The sequence below is a fragment of the Balaenoptera ricei genome, chromosome 16, assembly GCF_028023285.1.
Source record: "Balaenoptera ricei isolate mBalRic1 chromosome 16, mBalRic1.hap2, whole genome shotgun sequence".
Lineage (NCBI taxonomy): Eukaryota > Metazoa > Chordata > Mammalia > Artiodactyla > Balaenopteridae > Balaenoptera > Balaenoptera ricei.
The window spans coordinates 10,937,765-10,951,117 of NC_082654.1; the positions used below are offsets into that span (position 1 = coordinate 10,937,765).

Genomic DNA, 13,353 nt, shown 5'->3' on the forward strand with positions numbered 1-13,353 from the left:
GGAAGAATTCCGGCCATCTCCATGGGATCTGGATACCCTCGGGGGCTGTCATTTCTTTTCCTTTAGCAAGTTCCCACTGGACTCCTGCAATGCTGCCGGTGCACCACAGAAACCCAGCGGGCACGCTGGCCTCTGCCTCACAGTCAGCGATTTCCCAGGGATGAAATGAAACTTCTGAGTCACAAAGTGAATGAAACATTTTATGATACACCAGTATTGGCAAACTCGACAGTCCCGGCCGGAGGGGCCCAATGCCTCCAAAAAGCTGCAGATTTTATCAAGTTGGAGGGCGCTGGGGGGGCAGACAAGGCAGGAGAGGGTATCTGCAGGTGAAACAGGCCCCTTCACCACCTCTACGGCGGCCCCTTGCCAAAAAGGGCATTCAGCTGGTTCCCAGTAGAGACCCCATGAAAGTAGCCCATCCCAACAATCTTCACTGTGTGTGTTTGTGTGTGTGTGTGCATGTGTGTGTGCATGTGTGTGTCGTGTGTGCATGTGTGTGTCATGTGCATGCATGCCCTTTAAACTGGCTATGGGTTATTCTTGCCAAAAAGATCCTAAAATAATGGAAGACCTCCCCTGACAAGAGAAACTTCGCACTCTCATGAAGGTCGCTGCCAGGCTGAACTGTCATTCTCCGTTTGGGGGTTCCACTCTCACCTTCATTACCTTGTCGAATCGCCCACACCTGCTATGGGCAGGGAGCATCAGCCCCATTTTACAGAAGAAATTCAGGCTCAGAGAGGCCAACAGAACCTTCCACGGCCCCACCCCTTGTTAATGATGGAACTGGCCTTGAACTCTGGTGTCCCGACTCTGACCTGCACTGCTTCTCGGGGCTGTGCTCGAACCCCGGCAGGTTCATCCCAAGCTTTCTGTTGTCCCAGCTTTCAGAACACAGCAGGCCATGACTGAAGGGCAGTGCACATGGGTTCAGATGGGGGACAACAGCTTTCCTTTACCAGTGCCGGGGATGTTAAGTCTCCAGACCCTTCCCAGTAAGCAACACACTGTGTACTGACCTCAGTTTAAGTCTCAAGCTGACTCTCCTGTGTCTCCTGCAGGGGAATTTGGGGTGGCTGTCAAAGAAATATACCTTCCAAGAAAACAAACTGTTCAACGCTTAGATAACTGCACCCCACTTATCAGCCCTTTTGTGATAGGTATTCTGGCTCCATCTAGAATAACTGGGATCATCTTTGAGGAAAAGGACAATATTTTGGTATTTTATTATCTTTTGAAGAATTGCTTCTACCTTCAGCATTTTTACTAGACTAAGAGTAAAACGTTTAAAATCACTATAATAAATAGCTTTAAGCTCTTTTAAATAAATATAGTAATTTAGTGCATGTAATTTTATTTATAAACAGCATCAAAACAGGTAAGGAACACAGGCATTTCTATGATGGCAGAATGAAGGCCCACTGTGTGCAGAACAGGTGTCCAGACCCTGCTCTGGCATCTGAGGGTGGACACAGCTGCTAGTGATGGTTTCCCAAGTGCAAATATTGGGTTGGCCAAAAAGTTTGTTTGGGTTTTTCCATAACATCTTATTCCATAACAATAGATGACGTTATCCGCCTTATTAGACGCCTTCCCACTGCTCTTAGGGACTTGATTAAGCCCCTACGGCTTTCAAAGCCACATACCTGGTCCTGCCGACCTCCCAGCCATCCCCGTCCCCTCACTCTGCTGCAGCCACCGTCTTCCTTCTGTTTCTCCAATATGTCTGCTTCCTCCCCCTTCTCCCCTTCAATCCTGGGAATCCCTTCCCTTCACCTCACCCTATTCACTTTCTACTCATCCTTCCAAGCTCAACTCAACATCCTTGTGCAAGGATTCATCACCTGACCTCCAGACTAGACCCTGTCTCCCAGGGATACACTTTCATTAGCCCCCAGGGGATAAGAATGGCAAATAGTACCGAGCTGTGCAATGATGTAATGTTTAACACTGGACTCTACACTCCACCAGGGCAGGGGCTCTGTCTGGGTCATTGGCTGTTGATTCCTCAGTGCCTGGAACAGCACTTTGCTCACCTTATGCAGAATTAAGTTGGCGGAAGGAAGTGGATGAATGAATATGTGCACAGCAGCTGGGGGCTAGATTCTGGTTACTGCCCTGTGGTGTCCTGTGTGGGCTCCGTTCCCCTCTCTGGGCCTCAGTTCCCTCATTAGGAGCAAGTGCGTGGCCGCTGAGAGGGCTTCTCGTGAGTGTCCCAGGAATTTGGTCCCCAGGGTCAGCCTACTGAAACTGCCTTCAGATCATTTGGAAACTGCCAAGGCATATTCAGAAAGTAGGTCCTATCCTTGATTGGGATAACACATCTCTTACAAACAAAGGTCATTCTAACAGGTCAGAGAATGAATAACTGTAGCTACTTCCTCTCCATAGGAGTGCAAACACGGTGCGACTGTGGCCACCACCTGGCAGAAAAGCGAGGAAAACAGATTAGTGGCCACTCAGCCCTGGTGAGTAGCCTCCAAGGTAGGAGGGGAGGAGAGGACCATCGGAGAGACATCAGTGAGACCCAGGGGCCCATCCTTGCTCCCAGAGCAGGCATCTGGGGCCATGGTAAGGTATCCAGCATTTACTCTCACCCCCGGCCTAAGAATCCTCCCAGCTGAGGAATCCTCGACAAAGACACTGCAGTCCTGACCAGGGCAAGTCTCTGCACCTCGGAGCCTCAGTCTCCCTAGCTCTCAAACGCAAATCTCAATATCCACGTCATTGAGCTGTGACAATGATTTAATGAGAACTGCTTCTGAGCAGTATATCCCAGAGCACAACACAAAACAAGACCTTAAAATACATTGTCTAAAAAAATAGCGTCTATCGCTGTTACTCTGTTCCTCTCTGGCACTACTGGGGGCTTTCTAGTCCTTCCCCATCCTTCTTCTCGCACACCAACTCAGCCGTCTACAGTTGTCATCTCTTTAGCATGGCCAAACTTTCATAGCATTTTAAATAAACACGTGAACTTAAAAAACATTTGTCACCCAAGAAACTGGAAAGTGATATGTACTATGAATTCCTCAGTGGAGTCACGAGGCGTAATTAATGCGATTAAATCAAATTCCTTAAATTGAGAAACTCTTCACACAGCCTGTGGCCAGCAGCCTGTGAAATGTGCCAGGGCTTTTTCCAGTTCAAGGTCTTAGAGTCACACTATTGTTTCGTTTTTCCAATAGCCCCAGAGAACAGCCCCACAGGGTGTTATTTTTATTAGTATCTGAAATGATCCAGGACAACTGCATTTAAGCCATTGACTACTGAACAGACCACACAGCAAAACCTACAAATAATGCCATTTGACTTCCTATTTTCTGTGACAAAGCATTTTATTAGGTGCATCACTGACCAAAAGACATCATATCATTCTGAGTATATGTTCCCCAGGCTGACTGGTGCGGCAGCAAGCCAGAGAATGGTGATTGCTGCCAATGTTGTTTTCCCATTTAATCGGAGTAAAAAGTGGTATCATAGGTGCCACCACAGTTATCAGAAGTAACCAGGGCAATGAAAGGTCTAGCGAAGTCACCTTCTCAGCAAAGTCATCCGGGGCTTTGTTTATCACAAAGGTGGTGAACAAGATTTACAAAATGACTTACTTTATGAGAGAGAATGCCACCAAGTGCCACTTGATGAAATCACATTCACATTCTGTAGAGCGTGTGCTGACAGAAAAGCAGGCAGGGGACAAGTGGGCCTTTATTAGGGAAAGAAACTACTTGGGATTGACTTCACCCCAAATATGGTAGCATGGGACAGGGTGGGGCTGGGATTCAATGGGGGAACATGTGGAGCTCCGTGTCCCCGGAGTACACATGCTGCAGTCTCCTCACTCAGCCTTCATGTCATTCATTCATCACGTATGTTGCATGGGGATCAGGTGTCAGGCGTGATACCTGGTCCTAGGACACGAGACTGAACAAAACAGACATGTTCCCAGTCCTAGGGGAAGTGACAGTCTTACCAGTGAGCTGCAGCTATAGTGTGCGCCATGAGGGAGAAGGTGGGTCTGTGAGATCAGCCAGCAGAGTGGCCTGGTTTGTCTGGACCAGTGGAGTTTCACTGAGGACAAGACCCACCGGCCAGCCCTGCAGGATAACCAGGTGTGAACCCGGGGGAGGGGGAAGTGGAGGCAGGGAGGACAACACAGTCTTCTAGGCAGAGGAAGGAAGGGGCGTGGCAAGTTTGAGAAACTGAAGAAAGGTCCATCTTCTCTCAGGGGGTGGTGTCATTATAAGTCTATAGGACGTAAGTTGACTAGGCTTCTGGTGTGGGCTGGAAAAGAAGGGTGTTCCATGTCCCCTCAGCCTGGACCAGGGTCCCCACTGGCTCTCTGGGCTGCTGTCTGTGCACCTCTCAGCCCACATCTACCTCTCGGTGTTGACTCCCCTCCCCCCCTTGACTGCCTCACCTTCGTTTCCCCAGAGCCCAGCAAACATTCAGCAAATGTTCGGTGAACTGAGATGCACTGAACAACATTTACAAGATGCACTAAAGAACAGACACCACCAGCCACAAAAGGCCACATACTGTGTGATGCCCGGAATATGCAATGTCCAGAAGAGGGAGATCCAGAGAAAGAAAGTAGATTCATGGCTGCCAGGGGCTGCAGTGGATGGAAGATATGAACATTTTCTGGAATTAGATGGTGGTGATGGTTGCACGACTCTGAAGATACTAAAAACCTTTGAATTGTGCACTTTAAAAGGGAGAATTTATGAATTATGAGTTATGAATTATACCTCAACAAAGCTATTTAAAAGGGGAGGTTAGAATCAACACCTAGTATGCTCCAATGGTAGTAGAAAGAGGGCTAGACTTTGAATCAGGCAACCTGGATTTGAATCCTTACCCATCAAATGGGCATGACCCCAACCCCTTCTCATGAGGTCAAAGGACAGGAAAGGGTCTCATGGAGTCTGGCCTACTGAGGTGCCAGCCCTGCTCACCTGCTCTGACACAAACAAGCAGAAAGGCTTCTGAAGATGTGCTGTCAAGTCCTTGGGAGGAACACATCCCTCTCTGTTGCCACAGCAACATCCAACATCACTCAGCTGGTGTGACTTGGGACCCTGGGTGCCTTGGGCTCTATGACCCAAGACCCTAGGGTAAATACCAGCTCTGGATAACTCAACAACCTCACATGATTGTTTCTGTTCTTTTTATTCTACTCCTAATGAAGCGTCCTGTTTTTGTGACTTTGAGTTTCTATAGAAGAACTTACATAGCACAGAGAATGCACAATCCACCTGGTGCACTGTAAGCTGGCAGGGCAGCGCCAAGTCTGTCTACCTCAACACTGTGCCTCCATCAGAGAATACCTGGCACACAGGCAACATAATGAATGAGTGAATGGATGAACTGTAAAGTCCACTTCTTTTGTTCCGTTTTGAAGAGAAAGAACTTGCAAAGAATAATTTTAGTAAAACCAGTGTATAGAAAAAATGATACTAGTAAGAAAGGAATATGATTTAGTCAAAATCATTCATTCATTCATTCCACACATATTTATTGAGCATTGTTATGCATCAAGAATTGTTCCTCCAAAAGATATGCTGAAGTCCTAACCCCCAGTACCTCAGAATATAGCCTTATTTGGATACAGAGTCCGTACAAAGGTGAGCAAGTTAAAATCAGATCAGTAGAATGGGCTCTAATCTAATATGACTGATGTCCTTATAAAAAGGAGAAATTTGGACACAGGGACAGACACACACGGAGGGAAGATGATGTGAAGAAACACAAGGAAAATACCATGTAAAGATGGAGGCAGAGACTGGAATTATGCTTCCGTAAGCCAAGAAATATCTGGGGCTAATAAGCTGGAAGAGGCAAGGAAGGCTCTTTCCTGTACAGGTGTCAGAGGGAGTGTGGCCGGCCAACACCTCGATTTTCCGCTTCTAGCCTCCAGGACCATGAGACAATTTCTATTCTTCCAAGCCACTCAGTTTGTGGAACTTTATTACAGCAGCCCTAGGAAACTAACACAAGTACCTACTAAGTGTCATGCCAACAAAAGAGACACAAATCCCTGCACACAGAGAGAGTGTATTCTAGTACAGAGCTCAGCAAACTATGTGCACCATTCATTTACATGCTGTCTATAGCTGCTTTCATGCCACCATTGCCAACTTGAGTAGCTACAACAGAGACTGTATGACCCACATAAAGCCTAAGATATTTACTATCTGACCCTTTACAGGAAAAGTTTGCAGACTCCTACTCAAGTAGATAAGAACGGACAATAATCAATACTAAGAAATGACTTAGTTTGTCAGACGGTGGTAATAAATGAGCAAAGGTGATTGTCAGACGGTGGTAATAAATGAGCAAAGGTGATTGTCAGACGGTGGTAATAAATGAGCAAAGGTGACTGTCAGACGGTGGTAATAAATGAGCAAAGGTGACTGTCAGACGGTGGTAATAAACGAGCAAAGGTGAGAGCCACAGGGAGTGTGGTGGACGGGCTGCGATTTCAGCAGAATGGTCACCTAAGACGGCCTCACTCGAGCTAAGATTAGGAGGGGGAAGGGAAGGAGCCACACACACATCTGAGAGAAGAGCATTCCAGGCACGGGAGAGAGCCAGTGCAAAGGTCCTGAGGTGGGAAAGCACTGGCATGAACAAGGAGGGGCAGTGCAGAACACTAACAGGGAGGCAGGAACTGAGGGACCAGATCTTAATGCCACTGCAGGACCTGGGCTTTGACGCTGACAGCAATGGGGGGTCACCAGGGGCTTTTCGCGGAGGTGAGGCACCACATGTGACAGGGCTTTAAAGGCTCGTTCTGGCTGCAGTGTGAGGGGCAAAGGAGGAAGGAGGGAGAAGGGTAGCAGGGCTTCAGCAATAACCCAGGCAACAGGTGAGGGTGGACTACAGTGGGAAGAGGAAGTCGGATTCTGGAGCTATCCTGAACACAGAGCCACCGGAAGAAACCAGAGAAACTCTCCGGAAACAGAGGGGAGCATTCCCTGGAATAAATGAAGCCAGGCTGTCAGTGAGACTTGGGAGCAGCCAAAACCTATCTTCCCTGGGAACTGAGAAATGAGGGACGCCAGGGCGGAGGGCAGAGGGCAGAGGGCCTGGCTGAGAAAGCCTCTCTTGAGGCCCAAAGCTCCCTGTCCAGTGGGTTCTGATTAAAAGGGAGGGGGCGGCCTGGGGCTGCAGACCGCTCGAGCCCTCCCTCGGGGATGCCCTGGGTATGAAGGCAGAGATGGGCAGACTCACGGGCAGTCAAGGCTCAGAGGTCCCCAGACCCCAAGCAGCATTTGGCAGCTGAAGACAAATGTGAATGCAGACCCCACCCCCTGGGACAGCTGACTGCAGAGGCAAGACGAGGGGAGATCAGTTCACTCAGGACGGAGGATCTCGGAGGGAGAATCTCAGCGCTCTTGTTCTATGTAAGGCTGGTGGGTTTTGGTGGGAACAAGGGTTTCGTTCCAAAGTCTCCTTTTCAAGTCACTTCATTTAGAAAATTTAGAGATTGCTTCTGAGACCCCAAGGGAGGGAGGCCTGGTGAACAGTGTGTGTGTGTGTGTGTGTGTGTGTGTGTGTGTGTGTGTGTGTAGGGTGAATGTGGGGGGAGAGGAGGGAGCAGTGTGTCCCTCAACTGTGTGTGTGTGTGCGTGCGTGTGCGTGTGCGTGTGTGTGCGCGTGCATGTGTGTGTATGTGCGTGTGTGTGTGTGTGTGTGTGTAGGGTGAACGTGGGGCGAGAGGAGGGAGCAGCCTCTACCTGGCTTTTTAGTGTGGCTCATGTACAGTCGGGCGCAGTGTCCCTGTCCCCAAACACCCCATCTGCAGAGACTGGAAACGACACATAAATTCATCTCACATCACAGACCCTTCACAGCCCAGTCAGAGAAACCTGGCAAAGGCAATGGCACCATCCTGAAATTTTCAGCCCAGTCAAGCATGGCATCTGTGACTGACATGGCTGCGTTCCAGCCTCAGGCTGGGTGGAAACAAATGACTGCTTCCTCCCTTGAGACATGGTTTTCTGGATTACATTCAGAGGGAGGTGCTCTTTCTTATGACGAAACACTACACAGGCACTCAGGGCTGCTTAAAATGACCTATGATTAGAGAATCAGTGTTGGTTGGAAGGCTACCCGAAAGCTGGAGTCACACAAGGAAAGCCTGGACCCAGATACAGGGATTTGAGGGCAGAGGCAGCTCCTTATTATGTCCATTAATGGAGAAAAACAACACACTCCTGCCACTTCCAGCTATAACTGCCCACTGACTGGAAACCACACACACACAAGACTATGATGAGTTGGGGCAGAAGAGGGTTCAGTGAGGTGCTCTGTTCTTTCTGTGCATTTTTCTCTACAGATGTTCTTCCCAGCATGGAAACTCCACAGGTTTTAACTCTGAAAACACACAGTTAATCACAAAGGTAAGCTTCTTTGTGAAGCGCTGGCCCTGTGGTCGGCATTACCCATGGACTCTCTAGCTTCTGGTTGACCCGAAAGCCAGCATGTCACAAAGACGTGGGGAACCTTAGCCAGATAAAGATTTATTATCCAGCCAGTGGTTTTATTTCTGAAGAGGTCCTGCTAAGTGTTTCGGTGCCCCTCCAGACCATGGCCTGTGCCCTCCATTTTCCTCACTTAATAAAACAACAGACTTGTGTGTTAGGAGTGGAGCTGGAAAGGCAGAAAAGACCAGAAGGGCGTCGATAACAGAAAACCACTATGAAAATGAACAGAGCAAAGCGCTTGAGATTATGGGCTATTTACTGTATATGAATATGTAATTGAGTAATTGGATATCCTTCCACATCAGGCGCAGTTGCTTAAATCAAAATTGGAATGGAGTCATAAAAATCTCATAATATTAATGTTGTTCACTAAAGTCTATAATGAGAGGTTCTCAGGTTGTGCTGCTGCCTATGGGTCTCCCCGTGAATTCTCATCATGACAGATGACCCCCGCCCATGGTCACTGGACACCTCAGTCCACCAAAGAACAACAACTTATTAATCTCGGTTGGGCATCCTGCCTCAAACACCCACCTGCACAGCAGTTGAAGGCCTCACTATCCATCCCTTCTCCAAGCTGGAAACCTTGGAAGCCTCTTTGATTACTCCCTTAATAAATGAGTGTTGAATGAATAAAATTTTCCACTCACTGAACACTGTGTCTTCTTAACACGTAATAAGGGAAAGAAAGATGGAGCTGAGATGTGGCTACAGGTCAGGCTTTCTCAACCTCAGCAACAGACATTCGGGGCTGTGGGGAAGGTGCTATCTTGTACACTGTAGGATGTTTAATAGCATCCCTGGCCTCTACCTACTAGATGCCAGTAGCAACCACCACAAACACCACCTCTACTTGTGAAGATGTCTCCAGTCATTGCTAAATGTCCCCTGGGAGGTTCAGTTGCCCCCCATTGAGACCACTGGTAGGTATAGACAGTGACGGATGGCCTCATAAAGGGGAATTCAGGTGAAATGAGCCTGACTCAGAGCCCATTAGAGGATCCAAGGAAAGGCACACTCCACTCCTGGCTGACTCCAGGGTACAAACTGAACAGACGATGGCACAGCTGAATGGATAGTTGGGCCACATCCATGACCTGTACCAACTGAGGCACATTCAGTTTTGGCTGCAGGAGTCTACCATGATGCAATTTTGGTTTGCCCCCCCATCCCAAGTATGGCCCTAAACATCACTGATCATAGATTCCCTTGCTTTGCTTTCCCATCAGCCCACAGAGCATTAATATTCTCCCTCTACTGCTCCAAGTTCCTTTCGGTGCCAGTTGGATAGAATGGGTGTGAAGCCCTGTTGCCAGCAGGCCTCGAGCGCACCAGCTGCATCAGAAGTCCAGCATCTCCCCAAAGCCAAGAGCTGTGATCCTTCATCCTTTCATGACGCACCAGCCGCAGCTCGGTAATGAGGAACAAAAGAGCATTTAATAGAGGCCAACCTCACATCTTAGGTTTTCAAGACAAGATCACTATACAAAAGCTCTTACTACCTTCCAAGATGAAGCCAAAATCTCTTCAACTCTAAAACCCTTAATCATTTCTCAGATCCTAAGTGGCTGAATAAAAGTGGAAACCAGGGATTCACAGCTTACAAACAGACCATGTTCCAAAAGCATGTCCACCTCGAAATCAGTGGTTTGGGAAACACACACACCCTTCTTTAGAAACGATGCGCTAAGCAACGACAGTACCGATTCACATTTGTGCAATACATTTTCATTTACAAAGTACACTCAGATCCATTATTTCATTCAGTCTGTGAAACGGCTCTGGGAAATATTGGGGGATTATTGTTCCCACGTTCAGAAGAAGAAATTACAGTTTACAAGGATAAATGAGAAGCAGTCCATGAAATGCCATCTAGCCCGTAACAGTTCTCATGGGGAAATGCCCTAATCATATGCGCCACAATGATTCTGTTGAAAAATATTCCTAGTTCCAAGGATGCAACGGTTATGCCCTTGTGCTGCTGGCTCAGCAATCCTCTCCCTGGCCCCCTCTCATTATGTGGCCTCATATATCCAGAACTTCATCCAAGTCACTGATAAAAGCAGAGAACAAGGGAGGGCTCAGGGTCCAGCCTATGGGCCTCGAGTGACTGCCCCCATCAGCATGGCCTCAAGACCCCGATCAGCGCTTGATGCCTCCACCTGTCCACACCGCACATCAGCCTCCCTTTCCCCCTTCACCCCCCAGGCTGCAGCTGGAGGCTCATGACACCCAGAGCGTGAGTCCCAGGAGGGTGGAGGGTGGAGCTGAGGCCAGAGAAGGAGGAGAAGGCTGCCAGAGAAGGTGGGGCAAAGCACCTCCAACTAGGAGTTTCCCTCACCTCTAGCCTCAACTGCCGCCTCACTACTACTGGAACACCTGGGAAGAGGTGAGAAGAGGGCGGTCAGAAAAGGGGGAGGAGGGGAATGGCGCCGGCTGACAGCAGGAAGACAGGAAAGGAAGAGGAGGTGCAGGCCACAGACCAGTCGTGGAAGGCCATTCGTCCAGGGAAGCTGGATTAGGCACACTTAATTCAGTGCGTTTGCTGAAAGCTGACACAGTGGAGCTCTCCATGGTAATTCTCAGACTTCATCAGAATTAACAAACTGGCTTGTTAACAATGCAGATTCCTGGCCGCCACTCCAGACCCACCCCCAAAAATCCAGTTCCTAGCTCAGAGTGGCCTGATCCAGGTGATCTGAGGATCGGCCTTTGGGAGACACAGCCCTAGACCCTGTGCTCCTGGAGGCCACACGTCCTGTGGACGTCGCCTCTGCCTCTGCTCCCTTTCTCGCTGTGGCAGATGCTCCTGTGGGCCAGTCAAGCTGAGCGCTGCAGCTGATCTGCAGAGGGGCATGGCACGATTTAGTTTTATTCCAGGAACAAGCCCCTCACTTGTTCTGTGTTATTTTGACTTTGCACAGATACCCCAGGACAGACACATATAGGAAAGCCTCACTCAGCCCTGCAGTGGCTGCTGGCATCCATCCCTGGGCTGGACACGGTGACAAATACGTCCTTGTGGGATGGATCTGAGATGTGAAAGGAGCCAACAACCACTTGGCATCGAGTCTGAGATGGAGGCAAGGGATCCAGCAGGGAAGTCCACCTGAGTCTGTGACTGAGGGCCTGCCATCCTAGCAGGACTTGAGGGGTCTACTTGAGCATGAAGGAGGGGGAGGAGCTCCGATTCTGTCCCCAGCAAGGACAGTATGAACGCCAGCACTCACCTGAACAGGTGCATTTTCTTTAAAGCTGTGTCTGCTCTGTCATTTCAGCCTACTCTGGCTTCTCACAGTGGGCACTCACCTCTCCCCAGTAGGTGCACGTCTCCCCGCTTCCCCGCGCGAGAGAGGCAGACGGCACGAGGGCTGCGCGGGCCCCAGGCAGGAACTCACCTTGCCAGTGATGCTTGTAGTCGCACATGCGGGACAGGGCGATCATCATGGCGCAGTACAGGGGCAGGATGGCAGCACAGAGCCGCCAGCTCTTCCCCCGCCCACTCTCGGTGAAGCAGTGCAGCTTGCCAGCCAAGTAAAACGTCGTGAAGCCAAGTCCTGAAAAGGCAACTGCCGAAGAGAAAGAGCAGGTGTTACTCTAGTAGCTGCGGAGCAGCAGGGACACAGGGCACCCTGAGCGTTCTGCCTGCCATCTTGCACACTCCCAGGGCCAAGGCCATGTTGGCACCAGGCACCATCGAGGCAATCTGTGCTCTTGCTAGAACCACGCTGGTATGAGAATGAGAATAGGTCAACAATGAGAATGACTTTCCAGGCTTGCATGTGATCAAAATCTATTCTATTTCATTCATTCATTCATTCATTCATTAAACAATGACCTAATGGGTGTCTACTGTGTGCTAGACAGGCACTGATCAAGGTGGGGGGAATAAAAAGATGCCTCAGAGTCTATATCTGGTCTCAAGGGGCTCACGGTCTGATTGAAGGTCACGGCCACGCTAATAGAGAGTTTTAATACAATGTGTTGAGTTCCACAAGAAAAAAGAGTGCATGCAAAACAAATGACCGTGATGACAGCATAGCTTTGAAGGGAGAGGGAAAGTGAGGAATTTTTGGCTTGGTGGCACTCGGTAAAGCTGGAACAGCAGGTGCTGTGGAGAAGTAAGTTTGACAGAGAAGCCAATGATGACAAAATTCCTTATTTTCTCTTACAAATTATGGTTATTAATTTTTAGAATTGCAAAGACAACTCATAGCTGTGCTGAATCCATTGTCAAAAGTGTAGAGTCCGGGGTAGTATGTGAACCCCAAGCTTTCCACCCAGTCAGGTTTAAACCACAGTTGAACTCAGTGAGTAAGGTGGGTCTTCTGTGGGCTTAGAACAACGGTCCTCAACCCCGGCTACACACGGAGTCACCTTTAAAACCTGGGAAGCTTTCAAAACTACTGGTAGCCAGGTCTCATTGTCAGACATTCTGTTTGCACTGGTCTGGAGTGGACCTTAGTGGTGTGCGTGCGTGCGTGCCTGTGTGTGGACTCCCCAGGTGATGCTATTTTTTTAAAATAATTTTTTATTTATTTATTTATTCTTTTTTTTTTTTTTGGCTGCGTTGGGTCTTTGTTACTGCATGCGGGCTTTCTCTAGTTGCGGCGAGCGGGGGTTACTCTTCACTGCAGTGCGCAGGCTTCTCATTGCAGTGGCTTTTCTTGTTGCGGAGCATGGGCTCTAGGCACGCGGGCTTCAGTAGTTGTGGCTTGCGGGCTCTAGAGAGCAGGCTCAGTAGTTGTGGCGCATGGGCTTAGTTGCTCCGCAGCATGTGGAATCTTCCCGGACCAGGGCTCGAAGCCGTGTCCCCTGCGTTAGCAGGCAGATTCTGAACCACTGCACCACCAGGGAA

The 13,353-nt window shown here is 49.1% G+C and overlaps 1 protein-coding gene across 8 annotated transcripts in view; it reads right to left on the bottom strand.

The window, feature by feature from the left end:
- Nucleotides 1–13,353, bottom strand: part of PLPP4 (phospholipid phosphatase 4) — a 554,796-nt gene that overhangs the window by 91,869 nt on the left and 449,574 nt on the right. For all 8 annotated transcript variants that reach the window (XM_059899366.1, XM_059899368.1, XM_059899369.1 and 5 more), the window contains one exon: nucleotides 11,894–12,064. In XM_059899366.1, the coding sequence (XP_059755349.1) occupies nucleotides 11,894–12,064 (171 nt within the window). The remainder of the gene's footprint in view (nucleotides 1–11,893; nucleotides 12,065–13,353) is intronic.